Genomic DNA, 18,431 nt, shown 5'->3' on the forward strand with positions numbered 1-18,431 from the left:
GCAAATAATGGAAGGCTGATAGAGGGAGCAAAATATAGAAGGTCTGTACAAAGCAAAGAAATTTGAAGAAAATATTCTGGAAAAAACAGATGAAGTAGGTGGAAATGAGAGGGTAGATGTGATACTGTGGGAAACATTTGACTGGGCACTGCAAAACTATGACAAGCACCTGAACAACAGCTACTGGAGCACAAATAACAACTTCGAAATGATAATGGCTAGTTACTAGCCAAAATCTGGATCTGCTCTAATAAAGTTAGAATGGAAACAATGATTGTTTTGAAATTTATATCACAGTCTTGGAGAGCATTTCACTTTTCTAATGGAAGGTAATTTGATGAACTTGTTTCTGCTCATAACAATAGGATCATTGTATTAGTATTTGGCTGATGAGGTTTTTCCTTTTTGGAGTAGTGTTCCATGTTCCATGCACCAGTTTTCCTTGTAATTTAATTATTTTTTACGCCAAAGGTGAATGACTGCCTGTAAGTGATTGCTGAGCAAGACTTAAACATGATTGGAGATAAGTAGTCCACATTTTCTCCATGGGGGATGGGCTGAAATAGATGCAGGATTGAAGTTCTTTATCATCATGGAGTGTCAGGGAGCTGACCATCACAGATTTGCTGCTAACATTTAGGTCTTGAATAGACACTCACAGTTTCACACACAACTTGTCTCCATTACTGTCAGTGTTGTACTGCCAAGAGAGAGAGAGAGAGAGAGAGAGAGAGAGAGAGAGAGAGAAGGAAAAAATAAAGAAACAGTAGAAGAAAATACTGGCATTTGAATTTCATTGAAAGTTGCTCACATTTGCCAGTAAGTGACCCACTTGTTGCTATTTTGAAGCCATTCAACAGTCACTGTCAAACTAAAAAACTAACAAGCTTTTGTGAGCTTAAGAATAATTAAACGAGTTTATCTGGCATAGCTTCATCAACCAGTACAGCCATTGCTAGCTGAAATATGGCTGGTGACTGCTGGACATTTCTTGTTTTGCCTCAGTTGATCCGTAGGTGCTTATTTACCCCCCCCCCCCCCTCTCTCTCTCTCTCTCTCTCTCTCTCTCTCTCTGTGTGTGTGTGTGTGTGTGTGTGTGTGTGTGTGTGTGTGTGTGTGTGTCAGTCAGACTTTCTCTGAATAATCATATATTCAATCTCCACCACCAGAGACACACACATATATACAAGGGTTGAATGGAAAGTAATGTCTCCACCTTTGTTAAGTGGGTTTGGATGGAAATATTTTAATGAATCAAATGCAGAAATAATACTTAGAATGTTATCTGCAATTAGCAATATTCACTTTTCCACATAATCACTAGCCAATTGGAGACATTTCTGCCAAAGATTAACAAGTTTACTGAAGCTGTCACGGAAGAAGTTGACACTCTGTTTCCGCAACCATAGTGTCACAGTTCTCTCAACGTCTTCATCAGAAGCATAATGATGTCCCCGCAGATCGTCTTTCATTATTGGGAACAGATGGAAGTTCAACAGTGCTAAATCTAGACTGTATGGAGGATGGAGGAGATCCAGTCTCTGAAGGTCAGCATCCGGGGTATCCATTATGCACAGATCTTCTGATAGCCAAGCAAAGGAATAATGTTACCCACAGGTTCTTGTGAAATGCCGACTGGGCTTGCAGTTTCTCTCTGAGTTATATGACGATCATCCTGAATCAATCTGTCAATGTTTTGCTTGTGAAGCTTGGTGTTTGCTGTCACAAGATGTCCAACTCTGTTTGTCATGCAGCTCAGATGTTCCGGCTCAAACATCTTTAAATTTGCTCGCCCAACGATGCACAGTACCCACATCAACACAATCACTGCTTTCATTCTCTGATGAATCTCCTTTGGGGTTTTACCTTCTGCTGTCAAGAAATCAATGCACATTGCTTAAATCGCATTGACTGACTGACTGTGCAGAGTTCCATACTTAACACTGTAACAAAACAACTGTTCAATGCTAAAGCTTCCATCCAATTGGAGCTGTAGAGAAGAGGCTATGGAACAAGCCACTACCTGCCACATACCAATGCTGCCAACCGTTGAAGAGTTACAGAGGTGGAGGCATTTCTTTTTAGTCAAACCTCATATATCTTCATATGCATATGCATATTTTCTACACAATCTCCATTATGAAGCAGCACTCAATTTAATACCAGAAGGGTCCACAGTTTGTAGATACTGCTCAGTCATAATTAATACAAAATTCCACTCTGCTATGGAAGACATAGTCGTATATTCTCAGCTTTTTTTGTTAATCACTTTTATGCTATTACTTCCTCCTGCATTTCAAAAGTATTAGGAAAGCTATGTACACTGAGTTGTATGTAAGACAAACTTACAAAATTTATAAATAAAAACAATATCCTATGCAATGAACAACATGGATTCAGAAATAAGAAGTCAAGAATGGGATGTCTTCTGTTCCTTCCATATATAAATGATCTCAGTACAAATGTGAGCCCAAGGATCAGTAATGGGATGCCTTCTCTTCCTTCCATAAATAAATGATCTCAGTTTAAATGTGGATGCACATAAAACAATTACATTTGCAGATGACACCACTTTCCTACTAAAAGGAGACAGCAAAGAATAATTACAGCAATCAGTAAACAATGCCACAAAACAACTTAGTAGCTGGGCACAGAATATTCAACTTGAAGAGGAAAAAAAAAAAGAAAAAAAAGAGAAAAAAACATGTCACTAAATTTTCGCAATGCTCCAAACAATGACAGTTTTATCCCATTGGTCTCTATCAGTAACAAACTAGTTAGTAACAGTACTGAAACCAAATTCCTAGTACTTGGCTGCAGAGCAATATAAAATGGGATAAGCATATTGAATACCCTAATGCAGAACTGAGCAAGACATGTTATCTTCTTTGCTCACTAAAATCAGGCTGTAGTGAGACAACAGTAATGAATGCATATCATGCCTACTTCAAGTCTCCCCTTAAATATGGAGTCACTTTCTGGGGAAAGTCTAAAACAGTTAACGAAACTTTCAAACTACCAAAGAGGGCCATTACAATCACGTTGGGATGCAAACCTACAAACTTTGTTTAAGATATGTAGATATCTGGTATTCCTCCAGTACCATGTGTGTACATCATGGAAATCCTTATATTCTTTAAAATAAATGTAATAAGTAAGGACTGCAGCCTGCAAAAAACCATGATATGCATGATCACTTTACCAGACAAAACAAAAATTTACATATAACCCAAATCAACACAGCTCTGTGCCAGAGAGGTACTTTCCACATGAAAGTTAAACTTTACAACAAACTTCCTGAAAACATAAAAGCTATTACTGAGGTCAAAACCTTCGGAAATTGTCTAAAATTCTATTTACAGCATCACTGCTTTCACTCCATTGAAAAAATTTAAATTTGTGAAGTGTTTTGTATAAATACTTAAGACGTAAAGTGTTTTATTGTTAAATAAGTATGCCTAGAAATCACTTTCAGAAGTGTGCTTATAATGTGACTTGTCCAATGTCTTATGCAAAAGATGCTTTCGTAGACAACAAGACCAATAAATATAATACAGTACACTACAATCTTGAGATATTATGTAAGCAATTAAAAATATTAAAATGGTTATGTTTTTAAATTTGTTATATACTTATAGCAAGAATATTTGAGTGCATTTTTGTTACAAGTATTTTGTCGATATTGAGTCAATAAAGTCTTGGCACCATGTACAGTCATACCTTTAATACTTTAATATGGTGAAGACATCTGCTGCCAGATTTAATACAACTTCAATAGAGAGCTTTGCTTCTAGTAGCATTATAATTCAGTGGATTGAAAATATGTATCCTGATGAGCACTGATACATTGATGTATCCAAGCCAACTTCTTCCAAATACTTATGATCTCCCCTGTAATCTATTGATAGACTTGATCAATTCTCAAATGTAATATTACTAATACAATCTATCTGCAGCTTTTATTAATAGCACTCTTATACCTTCAGAACCTGAGTATAACTTTACTGTCTACTGAGTGCCCACTGATATTTCGGATTACCATTGAGTCCCAACTGGCAAGGGCTCACCTTAACAACTTGGCTTTCTGAAGAAGAGAGCAGCTCTTAAGTTTCTATTTATCACCTTGAAAAATATTTGTGTTCTCTGGCACTGAATTCAATCACCAAGTAAGACACTCAGTGTTATGAAGGACAGCTAATGTCTTTACAGTTAAAATCTTTCGTCGTTGGAGTAATTTTCAAAAATTATATGTTGTTGTACAAGTGTTGAATTATTCACTGTTACTCACTGGAAACAGCCTTGATAGTTGTGTGCAAATGTACTGACATACTCTCATTTCTACATACTTTTGAATTTGCATTTGTTATCCTAAACAGATCAACACTGTTGTTGTGGATAAGCTTCATTCTCCTATGGTAGGGAAAGTTTTGTCCCTAATTTCATCTTTTCTATAACTGTTTAGCTCAATTAGTAATTGAAAATGGTGACATAAAAGGGCAGTGAACTGCCGTTTATAGGTGTATTGCTACAATGGAAGCAAATTGAATTCTAAAACACAGTGCGTGTGATTTTTATGTAAAAGCCATGAGTTAAAATCACTCTGTGATTGGATTTTTGAGCACTTGACTTCTGGGAACACATCATATTGATATGTAGCAACTTGCTTCATGAAACATAAAAGCCACAGAACTAGGAAGATTAAATATCCCAAAAGACTGCTTTGCCACAAACTTTTGCTGGAGTATATTCAGCAATAAGAGTACCAAGAAGAAACAATCCTCTGTGGGACAGCTTCATTACCAACTTCAGCCTCAACAACAATTGTAAGAATCCTAAATGGGCACAGCACTAAGGGGTCTTGTATGTGAATAACTGTCAATAAATCTATTTTTTAAAATTTTTGTCTTAAAAATTCTCTGTGCTTTTCTGAATGAGAAAAAGTTTACTTCGAGGAAAATGGACCTTAGAAAATACTAAAAGTGGGGGGAATTAAAAGTGGCTGCTCGCACCACAACATCCCCATGGCACACAGTCCTCTCTGTTAAAAATAAAGTTTTGCCCTCAGTTGTTTCGTTCTTATGACTTTTTAGTCCCTTAAGTTGGCTAACCTGGAAAAGCTTTACAGTTGCTTATCTTTTGTTTATACAGAGAGTCTAGTCATTGTTTGCTGTTGTTTTGGCATGCATATTTTGTTTACAGTGAAGTAATTGTGTGCGTCAGTTGCTTATTGTGTGCATGAGTTTCTTATTCCACGTGAAAGCAATGGAAAGAATTAAGAAGTTCGGTGTTAAACAATGTAAATTTTATGGAAAGCAGTTCACCAAATGGATTAACTGTGCTAATATTTAAATATAATGTGATACAACACTTGAATCAGCTTCAACTACTCCAAGTGCTTCAAAACTAAAACTGAAGTATTTGGACAATAGGCTTAATGTTGATAATATAGAGACACCAGATTTTGATTCAGGTCATGTTATTGTGGAACTCTCTGCTCTATCTGAACTAATAAAAGAAGTTTTGCAGTGTAAGGAATGTGGCAATAGTGGTGTGAGTGTAGTTGAGGAGATAGGTACTAGAAAAGGTTGTGCATCGAAATTAAGAATGGTTTGTAATTTTTGTGATTTAAGGAAATGTGGTTATACTTGTGGTGTGACTAAAAGAGTGTATAATACAAATATTAAACTTGCTTATCCCATGAGGTGTATAGGCAAATGGTATAGAAGTGCACAAATTTTCTTGCTCTTATGGACTTACCTCCCCCTATAAGGTTTAAGAGGTACAATAAAATTACTCTACAGACTTTAGAAGAAGGGGCAAATAATAGTATGAAAAATGCTGCTGACAGCAACACATGACAGCAACACATGACTGACAGCAACACATGTTTGTCTGCAGCCCTCATTGCATCCTGGCAATGAGTAGGCCATAGTTTCCTAAATGGTGTAGTGACAGCTACCTCCTTGGACAATGACAAAGTCATTGATTTGAAATGTATTACCAAGCACTGTCGTGGCTGTACTAGGGTAACTGAATATCATACATGTTTGATTAATTTTAGTGGTTACAGTGGAGGGATGGAATCTGAATGTATTGTGAAGACATTTCACAGGTTAGTGGAGAAATATGGTGTGATGTATACATCTTACCTAGGAGATGGAGATTCAAAAGGGTACCAAAAAGTTTGTGAATCCAAATCTTATGCTGACACAAAAATTGAAAAATGGAATGTTTTGGACATGTCCAGAAAAAGTTACATACCAGACTGAGGAATTTGAAATGGAATTTGAAGGGACAGAAATAAGCTGATGGTAAGTGCATTAGTGGACATTGTCGGCTTACAGACGAAGAAATAGACAGGCTACAGAATTATTATGGACAAGCCATAAGACAACATAAAAATGACCTTGAGGGAATGGAAAAGACAGTATGGGCTACCTTCTTTCGTAAATCCTCCACAGATGACAATCCATGTCATGTGCTCTGCCCAGCTGGCAGTGCTTCATGGTGTTGCTACCAGAGGACTGTTACTCAAGGTGAGACCTACAACCGTAAAATATTCTTTGCCAGTTGTTATAATGAATGAATGAATGAATGAATGAAAATAGCCTGTGTTGTCCCATTGTGGGCAAAAGCCACCTACAAGTATGGGTAGCTGCTTTTAAAGACTAACGCAGTGAGCAAGTCCACATAAGAGGGTACTGCACTTAATGCAATGCGCACTACACATTGATCTTTTACTTGTAGTTCTAGTGCTTTTCATTCCTTTCTGTTTCTGGCTATGCTGGTCCACTGTATTCCTGCTTGTTTTCTGAATAAGTCTGACCATTTGCGCCTTGGTCTTCCTGCGAGTCTCTTGCCTATATAGGGGTCCCATGTGGTAGCTTGTACTGTCCATCTGTCATCTTGCAGCCTTGCCACATGACCGCCCCATTTCCATTTTTCTTCGTAGCCTGTTGTGCTATGTCTATTGTTGCTGACATCTTGTATATCGAGGTGTTTGATATTCTGTCTTTCAGAGAGATGCCAAGGATGTTCCTTTGCATTTTACTTTGGCATACCTGTGGAGTGTTTCTCTCTCTGGCTCTGAGAGCATATGTCTGACATCCATATAATAAAATAGGAAAAATGCAGCTTTCGAGTGCCTCCATTTTGAGCCTCCTATTTAGGGTCCTGTCTGGCAATATGAACTTTTAAGACCCAGCAAGCTTTATAAGCTAAGGAAACTCTTCATTTTATTTCTTTCCCATTTTGTTATTAAAGGAAATTGTTTGACCTAGGTATATTGGGGTTTATAATCTATTTGTCATTACTTGCATTTTAGATTTGTTCATTGCGAGTCCTGCCATCTTGCTTTGTGTGGTAAGCTCCTGAAGCGTTGATTGTGGTTCCCTTGGAATTTTGGTGAAGAGGACTATGTCATCAGTGAATCTCATACTTAGTCTCTTGCCTATGAGGCATATTCCATCTTTCTTATTCCATATTCCTGAATATGTCCTCCAGTATGCAGGTAAATAGTTTTGGGGAAATGGCAACCCCTTGTTTAACTTCTTTTTCCACACAGAATGGTTGGCCTGTCTTTTCAGTTTTAACTCTAGCAAAGCTGCTGTTTTGAATATGTCTTAGTAATTGGATGTATTTTGCTTCTTCTCCTTGATTTATTAGTGCTTGAAGTATTCGATGGTATCAAATGCTTTGGTGTAACCATCAAAAGCAAGGTATATTATGAGGTGGCAATCACCCAATTCTTCTATTACCTGATTAATGGTTTGAATATGATCCATTGTGCTAAATCCTTTGTGGAATCCTGCTTGTTCTGAGGGTTGGTTCTCATCCAGTGTTTTTGTTAAATTGCCTTGTTAGTATTTTCGTAAACAGTTTATAAACTGGTTGGGAATGTCTTGGATTTGTATGATTTTGTTGAACACTTCTGTGATGTTTGGTATTAGGAGATCTTGGGCTTCTTTTAAGAGCTCATTGTATATGTTGTCTTCTCCAGGTGGCTTCCCATTTTTCAATTCAGTGATCGTTGTTCTAACCTCATTGTGTGTTATAGCGGGTATGGTTTCAGTGGTGTTTGGATCTGAATCGAAAAGATTGCGTTCGGTGGCTTTGTTTGGTAGAGAACTTGTGTAAATTGCTTTGTAGAATTCTGTTGCTGATCTGATTATATCCTCTCTTGTCTTTAGATGTTCTTATGATGGATTCTTAATTCCTAGTATTCATTGTTTCCTGCCCTGGGCGCTTAGCCTCACTTTTCTAATTGATTTGTTTGTTTCTAGTATTTGTCTCGTTGCTGCTGATCAGTGTTCACAGATATGTTTCCATATTTCCCTTTCCGTTATTTTGTCTAGTTTTTCATATTCTTATTTATTCCTAACTGAAATACATCTAGTTTTTGATATTAGCTATCTGTGGTTGATTAGCTGTATGGTATTGTGGCTTAATTTGCTTCAAATTTTCTTCATTTGCTCATCTTTGCTTGTGTCCTTGTTAGCTTGCTATACACATTTTTCTAGTGTGTTATACATTTCTTGAGTGCTTTGTCTTGTACTGATATTTGCTTGTTGCAGTTTCTTCTGTAGTTTTCGTTTAGATTTGTCTCTGTTCAGTTTTTCTATTGCTGGGTCGCTTGCTTTTCCTTCATTTCTTTTGAATTTTTATTTTTTCCCTCACCATTCTATGGTCTATTCTAAATTTTAATTGTGAGATTACTTGGATGTTCTTTATTACGTTTTGTTTGTCCATTAGAATGTAATCTATTTCGTTTCTCATCTTGCCATCTAGCGAGCACCAAGTCAATCTTTTGATTTTTCCTGAAGAAGGTTTTGGTTATTTTCAGTTTGTGTTCTTGAGCAAATTGTACCATTCTTTCTCCTCTCCTATTCTTTGTTCCAAAGCCGTGTGGTCCGACTGGTTCTTCGTCATCGTTACGGTGGGAGCCAACTTTACTGTTGAAATCTCCAATTATCAGGTTTGTTGGTGATTGATATGTCTCTAATAGAAATCTTCCAATTCTTCATCGGTACTCATTTCTGTTGGGGTGTATATTTGTATGATTGTTATTTGATGACTTTTTGTGATAATTTTCAAAGCTGCTATGCTTTCCGACAGTCCCAATAATTCTTGTGTGGATGATTTTGAGTCGCTTTTGATGATGAAGCCTATTGCTCTTTGTCCTGGTGTTGATCCCTTATAATACAGCAGATCGATGTTTGATTTCTCTATGATGGCTTCCCCTGTTTTCCTTACTTAGCATATTCCGAGCGTATTGAATTTTATTCCTTTTAGTGCATTTTCGAGCTATAATGTAAGTTATATCACCTTTCTATAAGGATCTTAGTGACACAGTATTATAAGAGTAATGTTTACATGGTAGGACTCAAAATCTAAATGAAACTTTGCACAATTGTGTGTGGGAACGGATACCAACAATTGTTCTAGTGGGGCTAAACACTTTGAAAATAGGTGTGCTAGATGCTGTTCTGTGTTTCAATGACAGTGTAGTGTCAAGGTTTAATGTTATGGAACTGATGGTAGTGCTTGGTGGACTAAATATGCCACCAAAGAAGCAAGAAAAGAAGTGTGAGAAAGAGAAGGTGCGTGGGAGGGGGGGGGGGGGGGGGGGGGGGGACATGGGAAACAAGATGAATATGGACTGAAATTTTGTATACTGTCTTAATTAAAACATGCTTAACTAAAACGTAGACTACTCTTGTGGCTTAACTTTGAAAATAGAATGCTTTTTTGAAGAAAAACCCTGAATTCATTTCCAGAATTTTTATCATCCTACTTAAAATCTTTTTGTGCCACTATGTATTACATCACCATCTCTTCAATAGTTTGTTTTAAAGATAATAGTGTAAAGAATTTACAGGAAAAAATAAATATTCTGCTTTGTTTGTATTCTGAGTAACGTGTACTTATGATGTCCATAAATAATTAGCATGGTTTATTTCACTTGCAACAAAAAAATACAATTAAAAAGCATAAGAGCTAAAGCTGTGGTTCATATATGTAAATGTTGTCGAAAGATGTCTTAAAAATGGTAAGCATTATATGGGCTTATGAATCTTATTCTTTGAGTTAAACTGTTTAGAAAACTGACAAGTATTTCAAGGTTTCCCCTGGTATTCATGGACCAGTTCCATAAATATGTCTCCTGTTGTCTAATGCAAATTTCAGCATTTCCTACAGAAAATTAATCTAAAAATGGGATTCAGATCAGAGAAAACAGTAATAACTTGAATGCGCCAATTACTAGAACAACCAAACAAAATTTCCAGATCTGGCTTATGAATTAAAATGTGAAGCAATACACAATGGTGAAATTTTGGAATTAGATTCCAACTACATACAAGCTGCAGTTAAAGCAATCCATCAGCAGTCACTAAACATCTGAGAGAGCAAAATGACAAAACAACAGACACAGCACACTGCATGTCAGTTCTACACATGGCTGATAAAGCCAAATATCTGAATATTCTTGAGGAACTATAAAGCTTTACTTACATGAAAACAGGTCTGTATGGTATTCTAAATGAAAGAACCAGACTAAAAAAAATTACATTTACCTTCATCCAAAGATGCAATGGGTGAAACAAAATTAGAGATCACACACATATCATAAATCAGAGGTAAAGATACAAAAGAGCCAAGAGCAAAATATTTTGCCAATACTATAAAGCACCATTACTGTCATTAACACTAATGTGAGAATGTGCCATAAAGCATACACCTTTATTTATAAATAAATATGTCGTTTATCACCTGTACGAAGGCTACAAGACACCCTGAATACAAAATGACTGAAAACATTAGCTTTTCCTGGAAAGGAAGGTCTCAGCTTTGTGGCATGTGTATTGGATTTCAGAATTCATTTGGAAGTCTGTAAATTATGTGGCTTGTCACAATATTGTAGAATTCTGTCATTCACAGTTATTGCATATGCATAGTATAGTTTTAAAAACCCATGCCATCTGTATGTTGCCTCTGAGCAGTGCACCACGTACAGTAACATAAGATGAAGACCCTGTTGTCAACCACCTCTTTTGAGATTTCTGTCACCAAGAACCCATACAGATTTACATTTCAGAGGTCCCAACTACAAATGCTCAGATTTCAGCTGATTACAGTTTGAAATGTGCATCTTGCAATAATCAAATGCCAGTTGCCAGTGCACAAGAACCCAGTATAAACTCAGACACAGCACAGCTAGTTCACATTTTGGCAATGGTAGTACACTGTGGCTACACTGGTCGATACGGTCATCCTTTGTAATCCTTTATTCCCTTTGTGCTCTGTGGTAGGAAGAAGGAAGCTGAGGATACATTTTTTGTCCTTAATGACCTCCTCCACATATCTTAGTACATTAACAATCTTCAACAATTAGTCTTATTGAAATACTGTAGAAACTACAAAGCTAGATCTGACCCAAAACCTGAAAGCCATATATTCAAAAATGATGTTTTGTGTTCCTAATTTATTTCAGCTAATGTTAATATGAATGCTATTGTATTTTAAATTTTGTTTCCTTAAGTACTATGTCTTTTCTTGACCTAGGAGCTGGATGATGTACCATTTAAGGAAGGCCCACAAAAGGAAGAATACAAGTCTTTGTATACTGAAAGGTCGGCAGAAGAAGACAGTTCGTCAACTAGTAAGTGGTGTGTCAGTTTGTAGCTATGCTTCCCAGTTTTCTAATAAATTGATCTGCTGTGTCACTTTGTAACAGCCCCATACTAGTTAAAAAGTTCTGTAAAATTTCATTTAGTTACAGTTTCAGTTAATAGCAAAAAGGATATAACATAAGATCTCCAGAGCCTGTTCACATCGGTTAAGTCAGAAATTCTGTAACAAAATTTTGCAAGCCTATTGTCACTTACATTAAACTGTTAAAATAGGGCACAATGGTTTGCTTTATGAAATAGTTTGGTGAACAGATCAGTATTTACAGGTTGTATTCTTCTATAAAGGCCAAAAGCAATTACGTCACAAAGCTCAGTCAAAAAAGAAATGAGATTGTTCACATTATTAAGAAATTATTTGCTGTGGCATACTAGTTCACAACTTCCTTTTTTTTCCTTTCATTGACCTTTGTCTTGTCTGTAACACGTTCGATCAAAATTAGTCAGCTCAATGACAGTGGACAAGAAGTTTGCTACAATTGAATTCTTGCAGTATGTCAGAAAATGTAGAGTGCAAGATCTTACATGGAACATCTGAGACTGATATTACAGATTTAAGTACTTATGAAATAGGTTCAATTAGGGTTTGTCATCTTTAAAGTAGAGCCCATCCCAAACAAGGCTGCACACATCTGCGGTCTATTCCTGCCACACACACACACACACACACACACACACACACACACACAAACAAACACACGGCAGGACACTCCGGGGTGGAGAGGTTGTAAGCAAAAGTAAACCAGATTCCCAAATACCTTACTCACCATACTCACACATGGCACTTTGCTACCTAAACAACCTCACCAGATTGGTGCCCACTGGCAAAAGACCACAAAAACATCTCTGCATGCTCTCATGTCAGCAAGTCATTTATGTTTAACATTTAATTTGTATCCATTTATAATTATATTAGTCTTACATTCATAATTGTTATAAAATTCACTTTTATTATTATTATTACTATTACTATTGTTACATCGTCACAATCCAAGCCCACCAGTCAAGAGTCTTACTATATTTATTCCTTCCATTTCCACACTGCACTATTTATTTATTTATTTATTTATTTATTTATTATTTTTTTTTTCATTCATTGAATATTATATGGCTTTAGGCAGAATCTTAACTGTTTCTCCATGGATGACTTGCCTTGATACATATTTCCAAATCAGTTTTCTCTCCTCTTGTTGCAAAATTCTTGGTAAAATTCCCCACAGTACATATATACAACAGACAACAGTGCCATAGCAGTGGTATGTTGGTATGTGTTATCACACAACACTATGGCCTATTATCTTACACATTTGTAGCAAACTGCTCTTCCGCCACTGAGCTGACCATTGTTGATTCAAATTTATATAGTCTGAGGATGCAATTCAACATCAAAAAACATGAATACAATAATACTTCTCTTCAAATAATTCCTTAGAAATTTTGAACAGTGCCATTTCTTTCTTGTGAGACCTCATAGTTCAGTTCTGAAGGTAAAATCCCATTACTTCAGCTATTGTAAATGTAGGCAGGGATGATTTCAGATGAAACAAAGGTCAGGGTAAGTGGAACTGGTTCACACATCTAACTAATGCGACAGCTGGGAAGGATGATCAGGCCATCAAGTGTTTGTATGAATGTATCCAGATGGAGAGCAAATACAGGTACAGTACAAATGACAATAGAACAGCAACCCTGAAAAATGTTTGATTAATCTCTGAGAACTCTTCAGTTTTTTGTACCAGTTTCTCAATTCATTTGTGATTTATACCATGGAGAAATAAACAATGGCAAAAGTTTATAAATATTTTGTGATAGAGAGACATTTGAAAAGTAATAATACTACTTAGCTTGTGAACAATGTCCTTCTTCAAAGCTAATAAATATGAAAATGAACATAGGGAGAAAAAGAAAGTATATGGGGTGATTTAAAGTAAGAGAACGAGGTAAGGGATAGCAAAGTTTCCAAGTGAGTGAGCTACTGTAGAGGAAAAAAGTAACGAGGATAATAAGAGACCAGAGTGTGGGAGCGGGTGAAATGGGATGAAAAGTGGTGGAGAGTGGTCAGAGGTGGGGGGAGGGGGGGGGGGGGGGGAGTTAAATGTAAGACTAGGTCTGTGGAGATGAAGTATAGTTGTGAGAATGAAATATATGTAACTGAATGAGTTTCCACCTGTGTGGACTAGTAAAACTGGCGATAAAGATAGAATAGAAATAGCATTAGTTGTAAAACACTCAGGAAACTGTAGCTTGGTCTCTGTATGGGTGATCAAATTCACGTTCAATTGCAATAGGATAGCAGTCATTCATCTGACAAAAAAATTCATTTGTGTTCATTCAAATGTTGAATGCTGTATATGATGCTGCTTTCGCAGATGAGTTTTCATTTAAGAGGGAAAGAAATGCCTATGACAAGGCTGGGATGTGAGATAGTGGGACAAAACTTGCACCTGATTCGTCCTCAAAGCTATCGCCCTTTAGCAGGAGATTGGCACGAGGAAAAAATGAAATGTCTTGTGGCTAGGGGCTTCCATTGTGTAGGCTGGTCACATGGTGCAAGTGTTTGACACCACTTCAGCGACTTGTGTGTCGATTGGGATGAGATGATGATGATGAAGACAACACAATACCCTGTCCCTGAGCGGAGAAAATCCCTGACTCAGCCGTGAATCGAACCCGGGCCCCTTTTTGTGGCATTCCGTCGCACTGACCACTCAGCTATCCAGACAAAGTGGCATGAAGAGACGTATAGGGACATATAAGGGTGTTGCATAGGTTAAGTGCACAATCAAATACCACTTTGGCTGTACAGACATGGTTTATGAGGATTTTATTTTGCTGTTTCACTCTTGAATGATGTAGGTGAGCTCCATTGTGGTTGGTTAACAGGTGAAAAAGGAGTAATAAAAAGTATGTGGAGAAAGCACCTTCAATGGGGAAGTTGTTGTTGAGAGCAGAGGTGACCACTGTTTCCAGGAAAGGAGATGTGATTTGGAGCAATGTGGGCATTTGGAAAGGTTAATTTCAATGGTGGCAAGACCATTGGTTGTTAGCAGAGAGATGTGCAATCAACATTAACTAGAAAACAACTAGACATTGGAAGAAGTGTCTAGGGTTTTGATATAAGGGTATGTGGCAGGCAGTAGTTTGATGTTTCTGGTATACAAAAGCAGAAATTCTTTCTGTGGGGTGTCATAATGAGTCAGATGTTGAGCTGTTGGGTCAATACATGTTGGGCAGTACATAAAACATTGGTATCTATGGAATAGTAAGAGTGAGGAGAGAGATGGACTCGAGAGAGACCAGAAATAGTGGTCATGTGAGTGTGTGAATTGCATTTATAAGAATGTATATGTGTCTGTTGTCTAATTCATAAGAAGGCCTTGTGACCAAAACGCTTAACTGTTTAGGATTCTGTCTGTGACTCAATATCTCCACTATATGGTGTGTAGCAATCTGTCCTTTTCATGTATTGTCATTATTCCATCCTGGATTTTCCATTAAAAGAATTTTGCTTTGTTCCCCAAAATGTGAGTCCACAGTTGTAGCTTCTATTTGTTCACAATCTTGTTTATTTTTGTTTGTTTCAGTTTTATTTTAGAAACAACAATTTCCATAGTTGTTATCAATTTGTGAATTTTCTGCATCTACATCTTCATCTATGCTCCACAAGCCACCTTGTGGTGTGTGGTGGATGGTACTTTTTGTACTGCCGTCACTTCACCCCTATCCTGTCCCAACCACAAATAGTTCACAGGAAGAATGATTTCCAGTAAGTCTCTGTGTGGCCTCTAACTTTATCTGTGTGGTCTTTTCATGAGATACACATTAGAAGGAAGCAATATATTTGTTGACCCTTTTAGGAACGTACACTTTCAGAACTTCAACGGTAAACCCCACCATGGCTCAGAACACCTCTCTTACAGCATCTGCTACTGGAGTTGGTTCAGCATCTCTGTGATGCTTTTGTCCTTACTAAATAAACCTGTAATGAAACAGGCTGCTCTTCTTTCCTCTCTGTTTCCTTTATCGATCCTATATGGCACAGATCCCATATCGACAAGCAATACTAAAGTATTGGTCAAATGAGTTTCATAAGCTACCTGCTTTGTTGATGGACTATATTTCTTGAGGAATCTTCCAGTGTATTTAAGTCTGTCTTTCCTGTGAATAGTTTTAAGTGGTCGTTCCTCTCTAAATTGCTCCATACACATATTTGTAGATATTTTATGAAAGCAACTGCTTCCAGTGACTGTCCTGCAATTGTGAAATCATACAATAAGGGGCCTTTCTGTCTATGTACAAGCAATACATTACATTTATTTACCTTCAGGATCAATTACCACTCACTGCACGAAGCATCAATCCTCTTCCTGCATTTCACTACAATTTTCTAACACTGTGATTTTCCTGTGTATTGCTATGTCCTTTACGTATATTGTGAAAATTAATGGATCTATAACACTCCCTAGGGGTACACCCAAAGTTAGTTTTACATCTGAAGACTTTTTTAATTTTCTCCATTGAGAATGATATCCTGTGTTCTGTTTGCTAGAAACTCTTCAGTCCATCAAGCACTTGGCCTGATATTCCATTGTCTCATATTTAGTTCATTAGGTCGCAGTGTGGACTGCCTTATGCAAGTCAAGGAACAGAGCATCTACCTGTGTGCTGGTATGTATTGCCATGTTGGTCTTGTATACGAAGAGAGCAAGCCGGATTTCACACAGTCGTTGTTTTTGGAACCCCTCTTGATTCCTAAGGAGGAGATTTTCAGTCTCCCAAAATGTCATAATATGCAAGAATAAAATGTTGTTGTTGTTGTGGTCTTCAGTCCTGAGAATGGTTTGATGCAACTCTCCATGCTACTCTATCCTGCACAGGCTTCTTCATCTCCCCTTACCAACTGCAGCCTACATCCTTTTGAATCTGTTTAGTGTATCCATCTCTTGGTCTCCCTCTACGATGTTTAGCCTCCACGCTGCCCTCGAGTACTAAATTGGTGGTCCCTTGATGCCTCAGAATATGTCCTACAAACCGATCCCTTCTTCTAGTCAAGTTGTGCCACAAACTCCTCTTCTCCCCAATTCTATTCAATACCTTCTTGCTCACCAGATGGTAGAGTTTTGTAAGGACTGGCTTTCAGGAGTTCTAATGGAATGTTGTCTACTCCCGGGTCCTTGTTTCGACTCAGGTCTTTCAGTGCTCTGTCAAACTCTTCACGCAGTATCATATCTCCCTTTCCATCTTCATCTACCTCCTCTTCCATTTCCATAATATTGTCCTCAGAACATCGCCCCTGTATAGACCCTCTATATGCTCCTTCCACCTTTCTGCTTTCCCTTCTTTGCTTAGAATTGGGTACCCATCTGAGCTCTTGATATTCATGCAAGTGGTTCTCTTTCCTCCAAAGGTCTTTTTAATTTTCCTGTAGGCAGTATCTATCTTACCCCTCATGAGATAAGCCTCTACATCCTTACATTTGTCCTCTAGCCATCCCTGCTTAGCCATTTTGCACTTCCTGTCGATCTCATTTTTGAGACATTTGTATTCCTTTTTGCCTGCTTCACTTACTGAATTTTTGTATTTTCTCCTTTCATCAATTAAATTCAGTATCTCTTCTGTTACCCAAGGATTTCTACTAGCCCTCGTCTTTTTACCTACCTGATCCTCTGATACCTTCACTATTTCATTCCTCAAAGCTACCCATTCTTCTTCTACTGTATTTCTTTCCCCCATTCCTGTCACTTGTTCCATTATGCTATCCCTGAAACTCTGTACAACCTCAGGTTCTTTCAGCTTATCCAGGTCCCATCTCCTTAAATTCCCACCTTTATGCAGTTTCTTCAGTTTCAATCTACAGGTCATAACCAATAGATTGTGGTCAGAGTCCACATCTGCCCCTGGAAATGTCTTACAATTTAAAATCTGGTTCTTAAATCTCTGTCTTACCATTATATAATCTATCTGAAACCTTTTAGTATCTCCAGGGTTCTTCCATGTATACAACCTTCTTTCATGATTCTTGAACCAAGTGTTAGCTATGGTTAAGTTATGCTCTGAGCAAAATTCTACCAGGCAGCTACCGCTTCCATTTCTTAGCCCCAATCCATATTCAACTACTACATTTCCTTCTCTTCCTTTTCATACTCTCGAATTCCAGTCACCCATGACTATTACATTTTTGTCACCCTTCACTACTACGTAGATTTGCCTTTTCTTAATCTTTCTTCTAAGATAAGTCGTAAGGTCAGTATTGCCTCACGTGTTCCAACATTTCGACGGAATCCAAACTGATCCTCCCCGAGGTCTGCATCTACCAGTTTTTCCATTCGTCTGTAAAGAATTCGCGTTAGTATTTTGCAGCCGTGGCTTATTAAAATGATAGTTCGGTAATTTTCACATCTGTTAGCACCTGCTTTCTTTGGGATTGGAATTATTATATTCTTCTTGAAGTCTGAGGGTATTTCGCCTGTCTCATACATCTTGCTCACCAGCTGGTAGAGTTTTGTCATGACTGGCTCTCCCAAGGCCATCAGTAGTTCTAATGGAATGTTGTCTACTCCGTGGGCCTTGTTTCGACTCAGGTCTTTCAGTGCTCTGTCAAACTCTTCACGCAGTATCGTATCTCCCATTTCGTCTTCATCTACATCCTCTTCTATTTCCATAATATTGTCCTCAAGTACATCGCCCTTGTATAAACCTTCTATATACTCCTTCCACCTTTCTGCCTTCCCTTCTTTGCTTAGA

At 37.6% G+C, this 18,431-nt stretch overlaps 1 protein-coding gene across 14 annotated transcripts in view; it reads left to right on the forward strand.

Annotated features, from left to right (window-relative positions):
* Positions 1 to 18,431, forward strand: part of LOC126354429 (axotactin) — a 547,963-nt gene that overhangs the window by 428,351 nt on the left and 101,181 nt on the right. For all 14 annotated transcript variants that reach the window (XR_007565327.1, XR_007565328.1, XR_007565329.1 and 11 more), the window contains one exon: positions 11,563 to 11,659. Coding sequence is in view for 10 of the 14 variants with exons in the window: in XM_050004068.1 (XP_049860025.1) it covers positions 11,563 to 11,659 (97 nt within the window). In the remaining 4 variants the exon portion in view is untranslated. The remainder of the gene's footprint in view (positions 1 to 11,562; positions 11,660 to 18,431) is intronic.

The sequence above is a fragment of the Schistocerca gregaria genome, chromosome 3, assembly GCF_023897955.1.
Source record: "Schistocerca gregaria isolate iqSchGreg1 chromosome 3, iqSchGreg1.2, whole genome shotgun sequence".
Classification (NCBI taxonomy): domain Eukaryota; kingdom Metazoa; phylum Arthropoda; class Insecta; order Orthoptera; family Acrididae; genus Schistocerca; species Schistocerca gregaria.